This window comes from Tetrao urogallus (assembly GCF_951394365.1).
Source record: "Tetrao urogallus genome assembly, chromosome: 6".
NCBI lineage: Eukaryota > Metazoa > Chordata > Aves > Galliformes > Phasianidae > Tetrao > Tetrao urogallus.
The window spans coordinates 43,462,419-43,481,316 of record NC_136819.1 but is presented as its reverse complement, the minus strand read 5'-3'; the positions used below and the strand labels follow the sequence as shown (position 1 = coordinate 43,481,316).

At 33.1% G+C, this 18,898-nt stretch overlaps 1 protein-coding gene across 2 annotated transcripts in view; it reads left to right on the top strand.

Moving 5' to 3' along the window:
• The window catches only part of EML5 (EMAP like 5), a gene marked incomplete at both ends in the record, with an annotated part of 90,079 nt that overhangs the window by 20,639 nt on the left and 50,542 nt on the right, over positions 1-18,898 (top strand). For both annotated transcript variants that reach the window (XM_079537507.1, XM_079537506.1), the window contains 9 exons: positions 568-753; positions 6,487-6,622; positions 10,415-10,616; positions 11,754-11,891; positions 12,742-12,998; positions 13,536-13,748; positions 14,538-14,705; positions 15,981-16,087; positions 16,427-16,545. In XM_079537507.1, coding sequence (XP_079393633.1) covers positions 568-753; positions 6,487-6,622; positions 10,415-10,616; positions 11,754-11,891; positions 12,742-12,998; positions 13,536-13,748; positions 14,538-14,705; positions 15,981-16,087; positions 16,427-16,545 — 1,526 coding nt within the window. The remainder of the gene's footprint in view (positions 1-567; positions 754-6,486; positions 6,623-10,414; positions 10,617-11,753; positions 11,892-12,741; positions 12,999-13,535; positions 13,749-14,537; positions 14,706-15,980; positions 16,088-16,426; positions 16,546-18,898) is intronic.

The window sequence follows — 18,898 nt, the reverse complement described above, 5'->3', positions numbered from 1 at the left end:
TATATTTAAAGGGGCTTTGTCATGTCGAAATCCATCCATTTAGATAAGAAAAGCTCATTTTGCAGGTGGGAGGGAGAGGTGCATTTTGAAAATAATTGATAGTACTTCTTTAAATAAAAATCTGAGCCCTAATGATTTAGAGGCATTTGGATCAGGAAAGAGATTTTTACTGATGATGTCTGTTTTTCTTAAATTGTTCCTTCTTCGTGTTATTTTTTTATATCTGTAATTATTTATTCTTCATCTTCATTATTCCGTCATCACCTCACCAAATCAAGTTAAATAGACAATTTCAAATAAATTGCTACTAAGGAATTACTAAGGAATTATTAAGGATTTTTTTTTAATATGTTACCTTCCTATTTATTTAATTTGTGCAGTTTCATCTAAGACAACAACATAAGCATTGACCCTGTTTGCTTTGGTTAAAGTTAAGCAGTGAAAAGTAGGAAAAGTACATAGGCAAATGTATGTAATGAGGAGGTAAAGTACTTCTCTCTCAAATGAACATGTTAAAGTATAGGAGATTAGCAAACATCTGTCTCTCTGAATGGCTTTGTCTTGCAGTTCTGGAGCTTATGTGGCAATTCACTGACACCAAAACGTGGTGTTTTTGGCAAAACTGGTGATCTTCAAACTATATTGTGCCTAGCTTGTGCAAGAGATGAAGTGACGTATTCCGGTGCATTGAATGGTGATATTTATGTATGGAAAGGAATCAACCTTGTAAGAACAATACAGGGAGCACATGCTGTAAGTATCTCTCTTCTAAATTAACGTAAAATGCTAAATAGATTTCCAGAGAGTCGAAAAGGGCAGTGCAAGATCACCTGGTCTGTGTTCTTAAACAATTCCAGTGATAAAGACTGATAATGAATAATCTAATTTTTTGTGGATGTCTGATTTATCCAAGTCCAGATAGCCTACACTCCTGTGGTAAGGCAGTGGGCATTGAAAAAAAGAAACAAGTACCCAGAGAGGTTGTGGATTCTCCATATGCATCTCTCTCTCTTGGAGATAATCTAAACACAACTGGACAAAGCCCTGGGCACTTGAAGTTAGGTAACTCTCCTTTGAGCATGGCTAGGTGGTCTCCAGAGTTTCTGTCCAATGTTAGCTGTGCTGTCATTCTGTGAATTGAGTCTTACTGGCTAATTATCTGGTAGCTCTCTAGAGTCCATTGATTGTATGGACTGCATAAGCCTGTATGCTTACCTAGTTTGTTGGCACATCGTGCAATTGAAGTATTAAAATCATTCTTAATAATTTGGTTAGGTAGAATAGAGGGGACAAAAATGGTGAATGTTATATATGTGAGAGAGGTTGCTGTCAATTAATAATGAGTTGATAATGTGTTCACTGATGGCTGAGAAATGTACCATAGGGAATGGTTGCACCTTGTTGAACTAACTTATAGGAGAGATTGGACTACTTAGTCAGACAGCTGTATAATATGATGGTTTATGTGTTTATGAATAAAAGTGTAATTATGAAGAATTTAAGTGTGGGAAACATGTAATGACCCAACTGATGAATACAGGATTGTTAGAGCTTGTTGCTCTGTTACACTGCATCCATTTTTTGTTGAACACAAGATCAAATTTGAAGTGCTGTTCTCTTTATCTTCATTAGAGTCAGTGGACTGAGCTCAAGTGACCTTGGAGTAGGTCTTATCTAACTTTCTATTTTTGGCTGTGTCCTTTAGGCTCATTGGAGTTGTAGTTTGCCATACTGAAAATTAAGTAGGTTCACTCATCTGTGGTTTTGGAATTCATTTTTACAGGATATTAGAGTCACTAAAAATCACACCAATACAAGAAAAAAATATTTTCCAGAAATTTACTTTCCAACAAAATGAAATATTATTTTTCAATAAAATGCTAGTTAAAAGGATAAGATTGTCAGATTATAGTAAGTGCAAAATATAAAAGCTTGGAATGAGTGCTTCTTCAGTCATACTAAACTATAATCATTATATACAGTTATTTTGTACTTGATTTTATAAGTCATGTCCTACTTGTCCATTCTATTAGAAGAGAATGCATGTGTAAATGGTATCATTTGTTGTGGGTGTATATTGTTAAAAGCACAGTTTGAGCATAGTAAGGAATCAGTATAAATTTGCATTCAGAGTGCTAGTGTTGGAATTGTCATCCCTGCATGCCTGTTTATCATGCCTTATCATTACTTCTCACTGGGCTTGAATTAGACTGAAAATTTATTCAAAGAAAGTGTGTCATTATTTACTTGAATACCATGTATTCTGTGTTACAAGAAAAAGGGTAGGTATCTCAGCTACAGAAGAATAGAGAAGAATTTCTAAAGCACATTAGTGATGTGGAGACACTGTCCATCTGGCTGGCAGTGGTCTGTATTAATATAGCAAACAAGTATTTTTCAAAGTTTGACTGCTTTTGTTACATTTAGCTTAGTTCAAAAGTTATTTATTTGAACAGCTGTTCAGTGTGTTTTAGTATAGGCAACAGAGGAAATAAAGAACAACTTTAGCGCTAGCAAGCAAAATTGAGTTCTCTGCTAAGCCAGATTATCCATTTTGTGTTACAGCATTACTAAGAACTATAGACAGAGGAAAGAAGAGTTTCTGGCAGATTCCTATCTGAGTTTGATGAGGAATCAAAAAGGTTAAACCAAATAGCATGTTTGGATGACTGGAAAATTTGTTGGAAAAGGACTGCAGAGTTCACTGAACATAGAAGTAGGAGTGGAAGGTAGGAAAAGATGAAAATGAGCAGAGGGGAAGAGTACAGGCGTAGAATGTATGTTTAGGAAACAGTGGATCACAGTGGGAATTTGTGGAACTATAGTTTTGCCAATCACTTATTAATAATAAAACCAATGGAGAAAGTCTCAAAAAGGAGAAAGGAAACAAGGCGGCATGAAAATATATGAAAATTTATTGGCACTGTTGTGGTGTTACAGGCATGCAGTGCATCTGATTCTGGAATGTTAACCATGTATACTGTTTAAAAAAATAATCTTTTATCCAATGTTACATGGCTGTGCCAGTGCAAACAACGGACTATAGAATTTGCTATTTATTTTATTCACTTTACAGGTTCTAAATTCAAAGTGGCCTGTGATTATTAAGTACCTGAAACAGACACAAGGTTTTACTCATGCATTAAAAGAAAATATGCTTGTTTAAAAACACTGAATGCTTTGAAGATTGTTATATGCTATGTTTTGCCTTGAATTGCAAATGTACATAAGATGCTTTCTCAGCAGCTGAATAATTTATTTTGAGATAGTCTTTCAGAGGTACACATTAAAGTTGTGTGGATTGATGTCAGAAACTGAGGTTAAATAACAGACTTGAGGTTAAATAACAGGCACCCTGTTAGAACTATTGCACGCCTATGTCAGTTGGTTGAACACTAATTAAATATAGATGGAAACAATATAATGAACTTAAATGAATGGTTTTAAGCCAGTATCATTTACCAACACATTAAGTCATGCAGAAGTTTTTCTCTATTGTTTAGCCTTGTTGTGAATTTGAAAAGCAATAGTCCACTTATAGGCAGTGAAAGGTATATATACAATTCATTTTATTTTTTATAGTAATAAGCCCATTTTTGAACTATTTTATGCGTAATCTGTGACATAAGAAGATTACATTTCAGAATAGTTGCTCTCCACTTACAACATATTGACATCAACTTTAAATATTTACAATATAACCATTTACTGCGCTGCATACATGGGAAAGACTGTCTTAGAATAAATGCCCATTATAGACATTGCTTTATATGTTAGCATATATATCCTGAACTACATTTGGGATTAAAAAGAAAGTGCTGGATTGTTTACCATACTGGCAAAATTTTTCTGTTCTCCATACTGTTCAGAAGTAAATTGCTTTCTGAGCATACTTGAAGTTTCCATGTGATTGCTTGTTCTAATTGCCTGTTTTCCATGTGAATGCTTGGTCCTAATTACAGCTAGCTACAGTCACATGTTTCAGGAATTGCATAGTTAGAAAATTCACTGCACTAGTTTTACTAGTAGACTGTATTTGGACAAACTAGCAATTGATTTCTGTCCACAGGAGACGAGACAGGTCCGGAAGTACCAAGCAACAAGAGGCTACTTCACTATTTTAAATTTCATGGATAGAAGCACTAGGAAAATATACAGTATAGGCCATCTTTGTTAAATTCTTGTACTTCTCTGTTTTTTCAAGTTCTGGTCTGTCTGGGGATTTCTTTATTTGCTCTCATTTAATTCTCTTTTCCAGTTTAAGGGAACACAGATGTGATACCAGCTGGTTATGCTGAAACAATAGGAAATATTTTGCATTTTGAGAGAACTGCTGATTTATTTGAGTTCTTTCCAAAATTTTCCCATTCATTAAGAAGCATAATGAAAAATCCGTAGCAGAAAAAGATGATTCGTATGGCAAATTTACTAACTTTTAAGATGGGATAATTTGATCTACATATTTTGTTTTGAGTCAGGAGCACAATCAGTGTTTCTTGCTCGTATTATTCACTTGGAACAAACAAAGTCAGTTTGCCTCTCATTACTGATGAAAGACCACTGACCATCAAAAACTAAATTATGTTCATAACAACTACAGATTGAGGGATCAAGAACTAAATTATGTTCATAACAATTACCAACTGAAGAATTGAGAGAATCTTGAAGACTTCAAAGATGTTTTGAATTAGCAAACTTTACTTTTCCTAAAAGGAAAGATTTAGTGAAAGCACAATTACTGGCCAAGCTCTGAGAATAATCTATCTTTTCCCACTTAAATGTGGGCCTAAAAATTAAATGAAGAGTAGCTAAGCTCAGCTTCCTCCATCAGATACTTAGAGTCCCCATAATGGACTTTTGTTGTTGTTTTCATCTCTTATCCCAGTGGCACTTACACTGAAATGAGGATGTCCTGTTGCATTGCAAGAGATTGATTGAGCACATCTGCCAAATCTCCTTGACAACCAGTATGTCCTTCTCAAGATAAGGATATTCTGTGAAATGGAAAACAGATTAATCCTGGATCCACTAGATTTTATCTTCAGAACATTCGGCCTGCTTCCCACATTGCCAAGTGTCTGATTCTTGTTTTTCAGTATGGACTAATTAAACTATGGATTTTTGAAGGAGTTAATTAGAGAAAAGAGAATAATTCTATTATCAAGATTGCATTCCAAAAAGAGCTCTAAACTATTTAAATATGCAAAAACTTCAGCAACTTTCATCATATGGTTTAAAAAAAAGGCCAGAATTCCTTCAGCCTTATGTTTACTCAATAATGCTAAAAGGTTAATGCAGTAAAACAGTCACATACAGAAATAAATGGAGTAGGAGTTGATTTTGTAAAATCTTTAGGCTCCCAAAGAAACAGAAAGAGGATTTGCAGAACATTAGAGATATGGAAGTTAGCCTTCTAATCTGCTTATGACTTAAAAATTGTACTATATGTCTGTTTAGGCACATATTACTTCTGAAAATGTGGATTCCCTTAAAAGTCAGTATTCTGAGGATGGACATTACGTGTCAAAAAAATGGACTTCTGTCACCCTAGTTTTCAGTCTTGATCGTTGTTTTAAACTTTAGCAAACAATACTCATCTTGTGAAAGCTGAGAAAGTTTTTTATTTTTTATGTTTCTCAACTCTTGAAACAATTAAATCCTTGTTACTCAACACCAAAGGAACAAACAGATTCCATACTTCATTACAGTGCATTCAGGTATTTTCTTTAGATATGATTGGAGAATAAAACACAGCTTGGTAGCAAAGAATAGTCACGAGTACCTGGAAATTATCACAGTTTTTATTGTATTTGCATTCTAAACTTAAGATTAGGAATCAATCTTCCATGTCTAAAAATGTGTAAAAATAAATAATAAAATCCAGACATACGTTTGCCTACATTAGAAGTAACTAATAGCAACAAAGGCCCAGAACCAAGCCTAAAGGAGATTGGTGGAAATCCTTCTACTGATTTTTGTACAAGTGTATTTAATTATTTGATTTATGACAGAAAAAAAGTTGGGGGCTTGCAAACCTATCTTAGGCTTGAACTGCTTTAGTTTAGTTGAATTCTGTATGTACAGAACTAAAGCATTAAATTTCTCCTGAGTTTAAGCTCTCATTTTGCAAAGCATCTCAGTTTCTGACAGTACATAAATATCTGTTAAGCCCTCAAATGAGTTAATGTAATTTTGAATATTTCTTACGTACCTTGAATAGAAACAAGCAAAAATTGGTTAGTTAAGTTTTCAAAAATCAGAATCTAAGTTCTTTCTAGTTCCTTCACAACTTCCAAGAATTTGGAAGAATTCTTTTAAGAATTAAGCTCTTAATTTTCTTTTTCGTGTCTAAAACTTTTATTAATTGTGTATTTTTGTACAATTTTCAACAACTGTGAAAGAGTGTAATAGGAAAGGGTTCCAGTCTCCATAATGATCTCTCTCATCTGTATGTATTATTAAAAAGTAATTTTCTTCTCTCTTTAGGCAGGAATTTTCAGCATGAACGCGTGTGAAGAGGGCTTTGCTACTGGTGGCAGAGATGGCTGTGTTCGCTTGTGGGATTTAAATTTTAAACCAATTACTGTGATTGATCTCAGGGAAACAGACCAGGGATATAAAGGTAAGAAGAAGTTTGTCACTATCAACATATCATAGATTGGAAATTTTACATTGTTTTGTAAAAGAAAAAGTTTATTTAAGTAAATTAGGAGCAGACTCATGGATGTTATTATGTATTGTTGGCAAGATGAGAAATGTTTTGTTTTCATGATGCCTATAAATAAAAGAATATGTAGCCCATCAAAGGTGCTGTGCAATGTGCTATATACTAGGAAGTTTTGGACAAGAGTTTGTCTATGACTATATACTATGAAGCTGTTGATAAATGGATACAATGCATGTCCTTTCTGATGCAGAGCAGTTTTTAACAATGAAGAGTAAAGCAGTAAGAGAATTTAGAAGAGACACTGCAATGAAAAACATCAGAGTGAAGAAATTCTCTTTTGTAGTTATCCATGTTTTCAGAAAAACTATTCAGATAGAGTTTTGTGGTATTTAGAACGATGCTTATGTATACCTATATCATAATAAAATTTTAGGTCAAGCAGGCTATGGTCTATATTGTCATTGTTCTAGGTATTGGTGCTTTAGTAAGCAGCAATATAAGATAAACTTGCACCGGAGCACTAATATCTCATGTATTACTGCTTTCATAGACGTGGGTTTTTTTGTTTTCCCCAGTAACCTTGCTCTTTTCTATCACCTTGTGGAGAATTTGATGATGTGGTAGAACGTATCTTGACAATTAGATACATCACTGTCCATAAATAACTGATTACAAGCAGAGTTAAACATTTGTATTCTGTAATTTATTTGACATTCCCACCAAGACTGTGATATTTTTCCAGAAAGATGAAGTACATTTGATTTGAAATGTCCTGGGGTACTGTGACTTTGTCATGACTGAGACAATTGAAGAGAAATAATTGCTTCAGTCTCAAATCAAGAGATAAATGTGTTCATGTTTATACCCCCTTGCTTCATAAGGAGATTAATTTATTTTTTCTAAAATAAGTGCTTAACTGACTGTTTTGGATAGTCATTGCAGTTTCTGTCTAGTCTGACAGACTTACTTTGAAAAACAGAACAGAATTTCTTGTTCATAAAAATAATGGTTATGTATTAAGTTTCTAATTAATATTTCAAAGTAATATATTTCTAAATAGAGGTGTCCCTCTGAATTAAAGAGATTAATCTAGTTTATAATATGTTTGGTTCATTAATACATTTGATGTGTTTGCATTCATGTACATTTCTGTACTCTAGAAACGCTAAATTAATTCATTGATAAAGTTAGTAAGTCCGAGTGTCTCCTAAGTGAATTTGTACATTATTGAATGAATTCTGAAAAGAAGGCTTTCTTCTGTTGTGTCTTATATCCAAGTTACACTAACACAGATGCATTTCTGCTGTTGGTAATCTCAATTTTCTCTTCAAAACAATTTATTTGTAGATACTTTCTCTTTCTTATACTGTTGTATGTAACTGTGGCCTCCTTAGGTCTATAACAAATATTAAATATCTGTTTGTTTTAACAACAAGAGTAATGGTGGTAAACTCATGAACCTTTGCACTTGTAAAGATTCCTTAATTTGAAGAACTATAGAACATATCAGTAACTTCGTATTTGCTAAGGAAATTATCCCAAAGCTATTATTTGTGATTGGCTGTTGTACTAAAACATCAGTCCAGATTTGGGAAAAACATGACTGGAGCAGGAGAAAGTGACCTGTTCTTACATACATTAGAAATTTTGGCTGTTAAGCTTAATTAGAGGCTGCTGCTGCATGTAAATGCTACAGTTCATTCTGTTTCATTCTTTCAAACCTATTCTATGGTTCTCTATTCCAGATCATCTCTCTTGCTTTTGGCATGAACTCTTTAAATTCATCAGTTCTAAGTGCTCCATCTTCATTTTTCTTTACTCATCCAGTGCCATTATGCAACTAATAACTTGTTTTTAAATTATATCTTTCATGATTCCATTTTCCATAATCGTTTCCCTTTAGACTTCTACATCTGTGATTTCTTTATTTATATCTTTTTCAGGATAGCCTTTATGGCCTTTCATTCTTCTTGTTCTCTTAACTGCATTTTCTGTTGGTCCCGCTTTATCTGTTGGTAATCTTGTCTGTGAAAGCAGTCTCAAGTTCTGCATCTCCTCGAAGGGTTCGCAAAGCAAATTAATGATTCTAGATAGATCTCCAAATAGTTTTTAAAAATATCTCCCTCCACCGCAAGAAGTTCCAGCTTACTAAAACAGATTTCTTCATCACTGTTCATCAGAGATTCCAGTTATTTCTTTCTTGATTTTTATTTTTAATTACAGTAGTCAATATAGTGAAAAATATAAAATACCTAGATTATAGATAAATAGCCGAGTATATTCACCAGTGCACCATAGGAATGAATCTGTAAAGCAGATAATGCAGAGAGTTTTATAAACATTATATATATTTGTTTTGAGGAATTTTTGAAGGGCTTTAGCTCTAGTCATATCTCGTGGACTGAATATTGTGTAGCAGTCAAAGTGCACTGAGTGTACTCTAGGCACTTTTCCATCCTATTTCTTACAGAAATACATTTAGTGTACGTTTAAAGGTTCTCTTTAGATGCAAAGCATATAGGTAGGCCTTGCTTTGAAAGCTTGTTTTGTTAAAAATGAAAAAACATAGATGAAGATGCACCACTGATGCTGATCCACACATTCACTCTTTCTGAGCCTTGCAATTTTTTCCTATGTAATTTTAAAAACATAAGATTCTTCTTTTCACTCTGCACAGTTAAAAATATTTTTCAGAAGCACATCAGCTCATACGATATTCATTTTTTCTTGCTTGATGGATATAATTTTGCCTCACATATTAACCCAGAGTACTTTTTCACAGATCATTCTTGACCTGCCCTTCACTATAGTCAGTGTTTTGGCAGAGAGAATTGTGCCAGGCATTTCTATCATCTTGTTTTCTAGATCTGAAACTGGCAAAATTGACTTGTGCTATCAGTCTGTAATAATTTGAGTCTTTTTTAAAAGGTGCATATTCATAAATTTGGTTAAGAGTGGGTTCTCCATGTACAACTCTCCTAACTTTATTTTTATTTATCACAATCTTATCTATAAACAAATATAACTTGTGAGTGTTCAGCTCCTCTGTAAACCTGGAAAGTAATTCAGTTGTTCAGAAATCCTTGTTAAATTCCATCATAAACTCTTTTCAACTTTTTCGTATATTGTTTCAGCGAGTCCTACTTCTTTTCTTTGAAGGAGGAAAGGAAAAAAAAAACAAACAGATATTGTTACAAAGATACAAGTTACAAGGGTTTGCCTTAGGAGTAGCATCTTAGAAAGGAGCTGGAAAGTATTGAATTCTTTGTTTGTCTTATACCTGGTCAATACGTTGCATGTCAATACGTTGTGGTCAATACGTTATGTCACGTACATAATTGAGATTTGTTCAGCTAGTCTTATGAGTTCATGGTATCATCAGAAGTTATAATTTACATTTTCTGTTACCTGTTTTGAAGTTGAAGGGCATTAAATTTGCCCCTTCAGGTCAGTATTTCTTTCCTCAGTCAGAGATCTTGCTATGAGAGAATGTTCTTTGCTTTACTAAAGTAAGGGTCACATTTGATTTTAGAATTTTTAAAATTCCAGTGTTGAAAATGTAATGTTCCAAGGACAGCAGTATGTGATGTGAAATAGATAAAGGGAGTAAATGGGAAAACAGGGGTGTATGGATACTTCTTGACATGTTCATGCTGTTATGTTTTTCCATGTTTTGTCATGTTATGTTATCTTTGTTTTGCAAATTCTAAGATTGTTCCTCTCAGTAACAATCTGTTCCTTCTGTAGGTCTGTCTGTAAGAAGTGTTTGCTGGAGAGGAGACCATATACTTGTTGGAACACAAGACAGTGAGATTTTTGAAATTGTGGTACATGAGCGTAATAAGCCTTTCCTGATAATGCAGGGGCATTGTGAAGGAGAGCTGTGGGCTTTGGCTGTCCATCCTACAAAACCATTGGCAATGACTGGAAGTGATGACCGATCAGTCAGGTTGTTATTTGTCTGATTTTCATTCACACATAGTTTGATGCAAACAACTCATTTTGTAGATAATGTAATTGAATTGTATGCATTTTAATATCACTGGTACTGGTATCAACTGGCACTGAAATGCTTCTAAACCAGTGAAGCTATGTGTAAAATTACAGGCCTCTAATAATAAAATACATAGGTCACTTTGACAGTAATGCCTCCTATTAAATTCCATGAAAATGACAATAGATGCAAAGAACACAATAACACTGTTTGTTAATTCTCAGCAAATTCTCAGCAAAACACTGTTTTTCAACATAATCACCACATGAGTTACGCATTTTTGCCAGTGATGAACAAGAACCTGTATGTCAGGTTCTGCATGGCTGCCTGGAATATGGCTTGTCTTTCACATCGCTGTCACCACTGCTGAAATAGAAGGTGTAAATTTCAGAATAGCCCTTGTAGTTGAAATTTATGGTTAACAATAATGCATCATGGAAAACAGAAGCCATTTTCTGAGAAAACTCAGTAAATTTCTTGAGCTTCTTTAAAGCTCAACTATTTGTCATAAATGCCTTTTTTTTTTTCTTTCTCAGATATTAAATGTGTTGCCATTTTTTGCTAAATATATAATTGTAACATAGTTAAGAAAAATTGTAGTTGAACCAAAGTTTCACTCAAGAATGCTGGATACATCTTGTAAATGGTAGATATCATGTGTTTTGTAAAAAACAAGATTTATAGTATTATCTAGACAAATGTAGGAAGTTATGATAGTTTGCTAATAGGAAAGGGTATGTTTAATCTGAATTCTTCGATTATTCTTATGCATTTTTAGCTAAAGTAAGAAACAAAAGGATAGAATTTTCACACAGTGATCTAAAAGTATATGTTGTCATTTTTTTTATTTTTCAGAAAGACAAAAAATACCTGCTCCTGCATTTTCTCATTAGCTATTTTCTCACAGTTAAATGTAAGAACGTTCTTTCCTGTATGGAGAACTGACACTTTTGTCTTAGATACTGCTTGTGGAAATTTATTTTTAAATAGGACACAACCATGTCATGTTTTCTGCTGAAATTGCAGGCTTCATGCTACCTATGGCAAAGCTACAAACCATTCTTTGTATTTGTAATTAATGCTTTATTCTAGAATTTGGAGTTTAATAGACCATGCTCTGATTGCCCGGTGCAATATGGAGGAACCCATTCGCTGTGCAGCAGTTAGTACTGATGGAATCCATCTTGCTCTTGGAATGAAGGATGGGTCTTTCACTGTGCTTAGGGTCAGGTAAGATACAAAAATTAATAGATACATTATAAACTTTTTCAAGTAGACAATCTAAATACTTTTGTATGTATATGGATACAGTACCGACTGTGTGCAGGAGACCACATAGATTTGTTTTAAATTGCTGATCCACAGAGTGCTCAGATTATTTAAATATTTGCACTAGCGTGGGAGAGGCTTTCCGTAATAACACATTTGTAAAAGTACACGGGCTTTTGAAGAATGGCAGCATTCTAGGAAGTGATTTATTTTAAATATTTGCTTTATTCATTGTTCTTGAATTATTAAGAAATAAGCTGCCTTTACTTCCATGATTGTTTTGGAATGCTTCTGCTAGTACAACACAATACAACACACATGGCAAATCAGTGGTGCTTTGCCTTGTTGCTGTGATACCGCAGTTTTAAAGAGCAACTGAGGTCTGTGGCTTATATGTCAGTGGAGTTTTCTTCTCTAAGTGAATAACCTGGTACAGGACCTTCCTGTGTCAGTGTTCCTTTTTTAGTCACAAAGCCCTACCCAGCCCTGAAAGTAGTGTGGTGTTTGTACATATGATAGTTATAGTTCACTTCATCATTTTACTGATGTGTTTTTTTTCCTTTTTTTTTTCCTTTTTTTTCCCCCCTATTTTCCCTTTTTTTCCCCCCTCCTTTTTTCTTTTTTTTTTCTTTTTTTTTCTTTTTTTTTTCTTTTTTTTTTCTTTTTTTTTTCTTTTTTTTTTTCTTTTTTTTTTCTTTTTTTTTTTTCTTTTTTTTTCCTCCTTTTTTTTTTTCTTTCTTTTTATGGTTAAGAACTTCACAATATGATAAGGCTCTTTTATACTTATGACATGCTTTCTTTCATACCACAGAGATATGACTGAGGTTGTTCATATCAAAGACAGGAAAGAAGCTATTCATGAACTGAAATATTCACCAGATGGGAACTTCCTAGCTGTTGGTTCCAATGACAGCTCTGTGGATGTATATGGTGTTGTTCAGAGATACAAGAAAGTTGGGGAATGTATTGGATCTTTAAGTTTCATCACCCATATGGATTGGTCTTCAGACAGTAAATATATACAGACTAATGATGGCAATGGGAAAAGACTTTTTTACAGGATGCCAAGTAAGATTCTGAGTTGCCTTTCTTATATTTTTTGCTAATTGCAGAAAGAATGTATAGCAGTTTTATAAAAATGACCTAAAATGGATCCTGGTTCAAAGGACAGGGTTGTGAAGAAACTTTAGTAAGTCTGTGGAAATACTGACTTTATTTGAATGAGGATAGCATTTTCTGACAGTTGTTTACATGTTTTTATTGCTGCTGCATGTTAGAGATGCTGAACTGAAAATTATTTTATTTCTTCAGAGTAAATATTTGTTCTGCTTTATTGCAAAAAGAAAATATATTCAAATTCAGTTTTTCAGTACCTTAACAACTTTTTAATTACTGAACTTGAATATTAAAAGGATTATATTTGCTCGCATTGAAGGTTTTTAAAATATATGAAAAATCAATATATTGTGTCTCAGACGTGTCATCTGTTTTTTTAGATCTTTAGTTTACAAGAGCTTGTGCTGTAAGAAGTATTTTTTCCAGAATAATATTTTATTTAAAATTACATAAATACTGAAAAATGACTTTTTTTTTTTTTTTTTTTAGATGGAAAGGAAGTAACAAACAAGGAGGAATTAAAAGGGGTTCAGTGGGCATCATGGACTTGTGTTTCTGGTGTTGAAGTTAATGGAATCTGGCCTAAATATTCAGATATAAATGATATAAATTCAGTGGATGCAAATTTTATTGGACAAGTTATGGTTACAGCTGATGATTACGGAATTGTAAAGCTCTTTCGATACCCGTGTCTAAGAAAAGGTAGTACCTTTGAATTGATAAGTGCATATTCATGAATTTTGGTGATTCAAGAGAAAAGTCTTAGAAAACTGGATTTTTGAAAATTATACAGCTGGCCAATATATATATATATATATATTTAAAATTTATTTTGGGCTCAGAGTAGAAATAAATGACAGCATGGTGTATAGGCAACTGCAATAGTAGTTGTACCAGGATTTTATATACATTTTGAATAGGATTTTCAAAAGTTTTATGTGTTTTTTTATTTTTTAAAATGGTTCTTTTTAAATAGAATTTCACAAGATTATGCAGTCCACCCTTTTTGAGATATGTATCTAAATATTTTCACCTTAGTCTTCAAGTAGTTTCAGAATGGAATAGTTTTGTTGGAAGAAACATACTAAGATCATCTAATCCAGCTGCTTGAACATTTCAGGGCTAATCAGTTAAAGCATATTAATGAGACTATTACCTAGGAACGAAGCATCAACCACTTCTGTAGGAAGCCTATTCTAGTGTATTCTAGTCCTCGTACAGGACTATCACGTGTATTCTCTCCATGTTTAACTTGTTAGAAACATTATATTCTAGAATCTAAGTTGTTGTTTTTGTTGTTGTTTTTAACAACATTTTAAAGAAATCAAAATTTGAGGACAGCGCAAAAAGTTGCTGCTATCAATTTACAGTATTAATTAGCTTAATCACTAGTAATTGAGGTATCTTATTAGTTTCTTTATATGTATTTCTATTATGCTTCTGAAACATTTATTCCATGTGTATTGAAAGATATTTTTATTGTTTTTCTAGGAGCAAAGTTTAAAAAGTATCTTGGTCATTCTGCTCATGTGACAAATGTCAGATGGTCACACGATCACCAGTGGGTTGTTTCCATTGGAGGAGCAGATCATTCTGTCTTTCAGTGGAAATTTGTCCCTGATCGGAAGTTGAAGGATTCCCTTCATATAGCACCGCAAGGTAAGTAATGTATAAAATAATGATGGGGGGGAGAAAGGGAGGCCTGAGTATAATTATTAGTTGCCAATAAAGAACCAGATATTCAGAATTTCTAGACTGCATAAAATTATTATTCTGTAAAATTTGCATCTGTCTGAAGTACTGAAGAGCATTACCTAATATAGTATGTGTCCTGTATGATCAGTCTATCAGCACTGTATAAATAAATAAAAATACTATCATGCTGTTTCCTGTGGAAAGGAAAATTTAAAAGTTTTGTCACTTTGTTAAATTTTTGCATTGTGTAGGTGATAATTAAAATATTGTTAGTGTAAATTTTGTTGGTTTTTTTTTAAAGTCTCTAAATATGTTTAATATTTGAAAATAAAAAAAAAAAGTTCATCTCATTGATGAAGACTTCAGAAAGCTTTTTAATGTTTTGATCCTTCATGCTATGAATTAATTTTCATCATTTTTTCCTATGTCCCAAATGTCTTACTAGGTATTGCACCCAAGATAAAACGCATCCTTCTTAAGAGTGATTTAGGTTCCTTGTTCTGGGATGCAGAACCTGGCTTCTGTCTATATAACAGTATATGCAACATATATCTGCTTTACCACGCTGTTGATAATTGTTGCTTTTGTGGTTTCCCAAACACTGTTATCTACTATCTTTACAAAGTAGTATTGCTTTTCTCTGGATCACGTTGACAGTTCTTTTTTCATTACTGAAAGTTTTACCATTTCCTTCTCATCCATAATAAATTTTCCTAATCTAACTGAAGAATTGCTGCTTACATTCATGGTTAGTCTAACCCTATTATATCCATTTGGATCCATTTAATTATTCTAGTTTTCTGCAAGTCTTCATGCATTTGTCTCTCTTACATGCTCAATATACTCATGAGTGTAGAGAATTAATACAGCATGTGTGCAAAATAGCCATTCTGACTTACATTCATTACGTCATTGTACTAGTACTGCTTTATACTTGTTCTCCTTTATATTTGTTACTTCATTCTCTTCCTTTTTTTTCTGAAAATCAACATTCATGAAATAATACTAATGAAATAAAAGTAGTTCAATCCCCAAAAAAATGCAAATAATTACCATACTTTCAAGTTAGCTTGTCTCTGTTGTATCAATAAAATCGATCCTGTTAAATGATAGCAGTTTGTGTTATAGTTAATATAAAAATTGATTTTTCAAATCAGAAACATTATGCAGCTATTCTAAATGTTTCCTAATTTGTCATCTAGTTTATTTCATTTTCTATTACTGTTTTCTTGCTGACAGAGAGTCTGGTTGATTCTAATAGTGATGAATCAGATTCAGATCAGTCTGATGTTCCAGAGCTGGACTCTGAAATTGAACAAGAGACACAGATCACATATCGTAGACAGGTAAAGATTTTTAGTTTTAATGGAAGTTGGAATGTTTCCTGGAACTTATGAAGGTCTTTTATCAGGACCTCCTGAAATTTGAGAACTGAGAAGAGTGAGAAGTCAGTAGTAACTGGACAAGAAAAAAAATAATTACATGTATTTCTAGCATGTTAATTAGAATTTTGGTTGATTTAGAAACAATTTACTTTCTACTATAGCTGTACCAGCTATGGTTACTGAAAACATTTTTTCATTGGTGTCATTACCACATTTTTGTTGGTGATAATTGTAGCTAAATTCTCAGAAATATTATTTATGTGTGAATCTCTTGATTTATAAGTGTGCTCTTTCTTGAAGGTTTACAAAGAAGATCTACCTCAACTTAAAGAGCAATGTAAAGAAAAAAGAAAAAGTGCAGCTTCTAAGAGACGAGAGAGAGCTCCAGGGAACAGTATAAGATTGCATTTTGTTCATGGGTATGAAAAATAGGTTTCTTTAAAATATACAACCAGAATGTATTAACTGTTTTGGAACAAAAGACTAATCAAACTTGTTATTTATAGTTTAAAAATCTAGTGAAAAGCTATGTGATTTAGTGTTTTTATTTATTCTTGTAAAACTAAATCTACGCTAAGTTAGTGCCGCTTTATGCCAAGCTGGACTTTTTCTGAATGAATTCTGAAGTGCAGTGAAAATTTAGCTGATTTATTATTTGAATAGATGTGACTAAATAAAAAATTGACTAATACGCACGTTTTTTACTCTGGAAAGTTCTCACTGGTGTCATATTACAGAAGCTACAATAGAAGCTTGGTTTAGTTGAAGACACTTGGGTTTTGTCCTAAGTGATGTTTCTAACAGTGTTGTATTTAAAAAAAAATAGTACTTATCTATAAACTAGCTATTTATCCCTAATCAGAAAGAATTTATAAGTACCTTTGCTTGAATAGGAATTAAATTTTATTTCTTAATAGATCCTGTGTATGTGTTAGAATTCAATTTCATTCTCTTTTTAGTGCTAGTAATTTAAGTAACAAAATAACTTCCAAATACATCATTGAAATCCTATGATTTCATCTTTAGGACTGACAGTTTTCCGTAACACTCTAAGTGAAGGCTTTTTCATCAGAATAAAGGTGGTGTTTTAAAGTGAACTGATAGTGGACATTACTACATTAGAATAATAAAGTCTCTGATAGAAAGCAAAACCAAAATCCTTGTTAAACTAAGGCACTGGAAATTGGTAAATAGTGTGTTTTCTTTTCAAAAGATATCTCTTCAGGAATGCTAGTACTTAGTAGAGACATCTATGATAACTAAGAATGATAAGTTACTGACAGTGTTTATCTTTACTGTAAAACAGTATCTTTACACAGTAATGACTCTTAATATTAAAATGTTTTCATATGGAATGCTTAATGAATTAATTGGTTAAGAATACTTAATGGTTCAACTCAGCAGTTTTGTCTGTAGAAGACATGGAGTTTCAGGATTAGCTTTGGAAATAATGGCAAATAGTAACTAGTATGAAGCTGGATTTTTGTTTCTATCTCTGATGGTCCAGGATTCTTAGTTGAAGATTTTTTCTTAGCTGTGTAGGAAAATGCAGAAAGCTGGATAGCTGCATGTAGTCTTTAATTTAAAAGTTGCTCTTAGAATTAAACCAAATGATCCTGAGGAAGATGCAGTATGAGTAAGGGCCCTGGATCTTTGGGATTATTGTTATTTCCTTCACAACAGAAGTGAAGCTTGACCAGAATATCCAGGAATGAACAGAAGTAGAATGTCCAGTTGAGTTCTGTCTGGTTGCCCAGTGTGCATCAAGGAAACTAATGAAGAATCCATGCTGAACAACAGATTTTTCTCAATGTGTCCAGGCTGTTAACTTTAAAGTGACCCACATCCAAGTGAGTAATAGGCATATTCTCTGATACAGGAAGTCTGCTTTCCTTCACCTTTCTTTAGATGCAATGGAAATGTCTTGGATGTTCCTTGAAAGTGTAAAAAGTGGTGGTTTTCAAAACTAGGGAAGTAAGAAGCTCTTTTTCCTTTTTTTGTTTTTGAGCTGTTTTTGTGTTTTGAATTGTCAACTGTCTTGAAAGATGAACTATAAAAATATTTTAATATCCTGTAGGAAATCTTTTAAACCTTTTGTTACTTCCTATTTTGGAAGGGGATAAAATAATACTTAGTATGTGAGCCAGCCTAATGACTAATATGTGTGAGAAAGCAACTTCTGTTAGTGGGTTAATCTTTAAGTGCATCATTGTCTAAGAGATCTGATGGAATCATCAGCAGGAGCAGATTATTAAAGTGGTACACTAGTTTGGCCTCCTGTTGTTTTCCTTCTGCTATGTGCAGCTGAGGTGGTTCAGAAACATAGAAAGGATACATTTTTTGGAATATTCAGGAAAACTCTCAGACTCATTGTTTTTGATAGTTTCTTTTTGCTGACCCAGGAATAAAGATGCGGATACCTTTGCCCTGTGTTATCTTAAAGCTGTATTGCTGATGTTACAAGAACAAATTTTATTTTTCTTTAATACGAAAAGATTTTATGTAAAATTTAGATTGAGTTCTAATGTATTCATTGAAACAATCTGATGGTAAGGTGAAATTTGGTTGCAATTCGAAGATGGCCAGGGATTTCTCATGCTCATAAATTAGACTCTTATGACACTTTGAATGGAATCCTACCAGAGCTGCATAGATTCTAATAGCATTTGAAATGAGTATGATGAGATGATGAGTGGTTCATGCCAAGAAAACATTTCCATAAGGCTATACTTTTTTTCTCTCGCTGTTTTATATCTCCCACCTCCCTCTGTG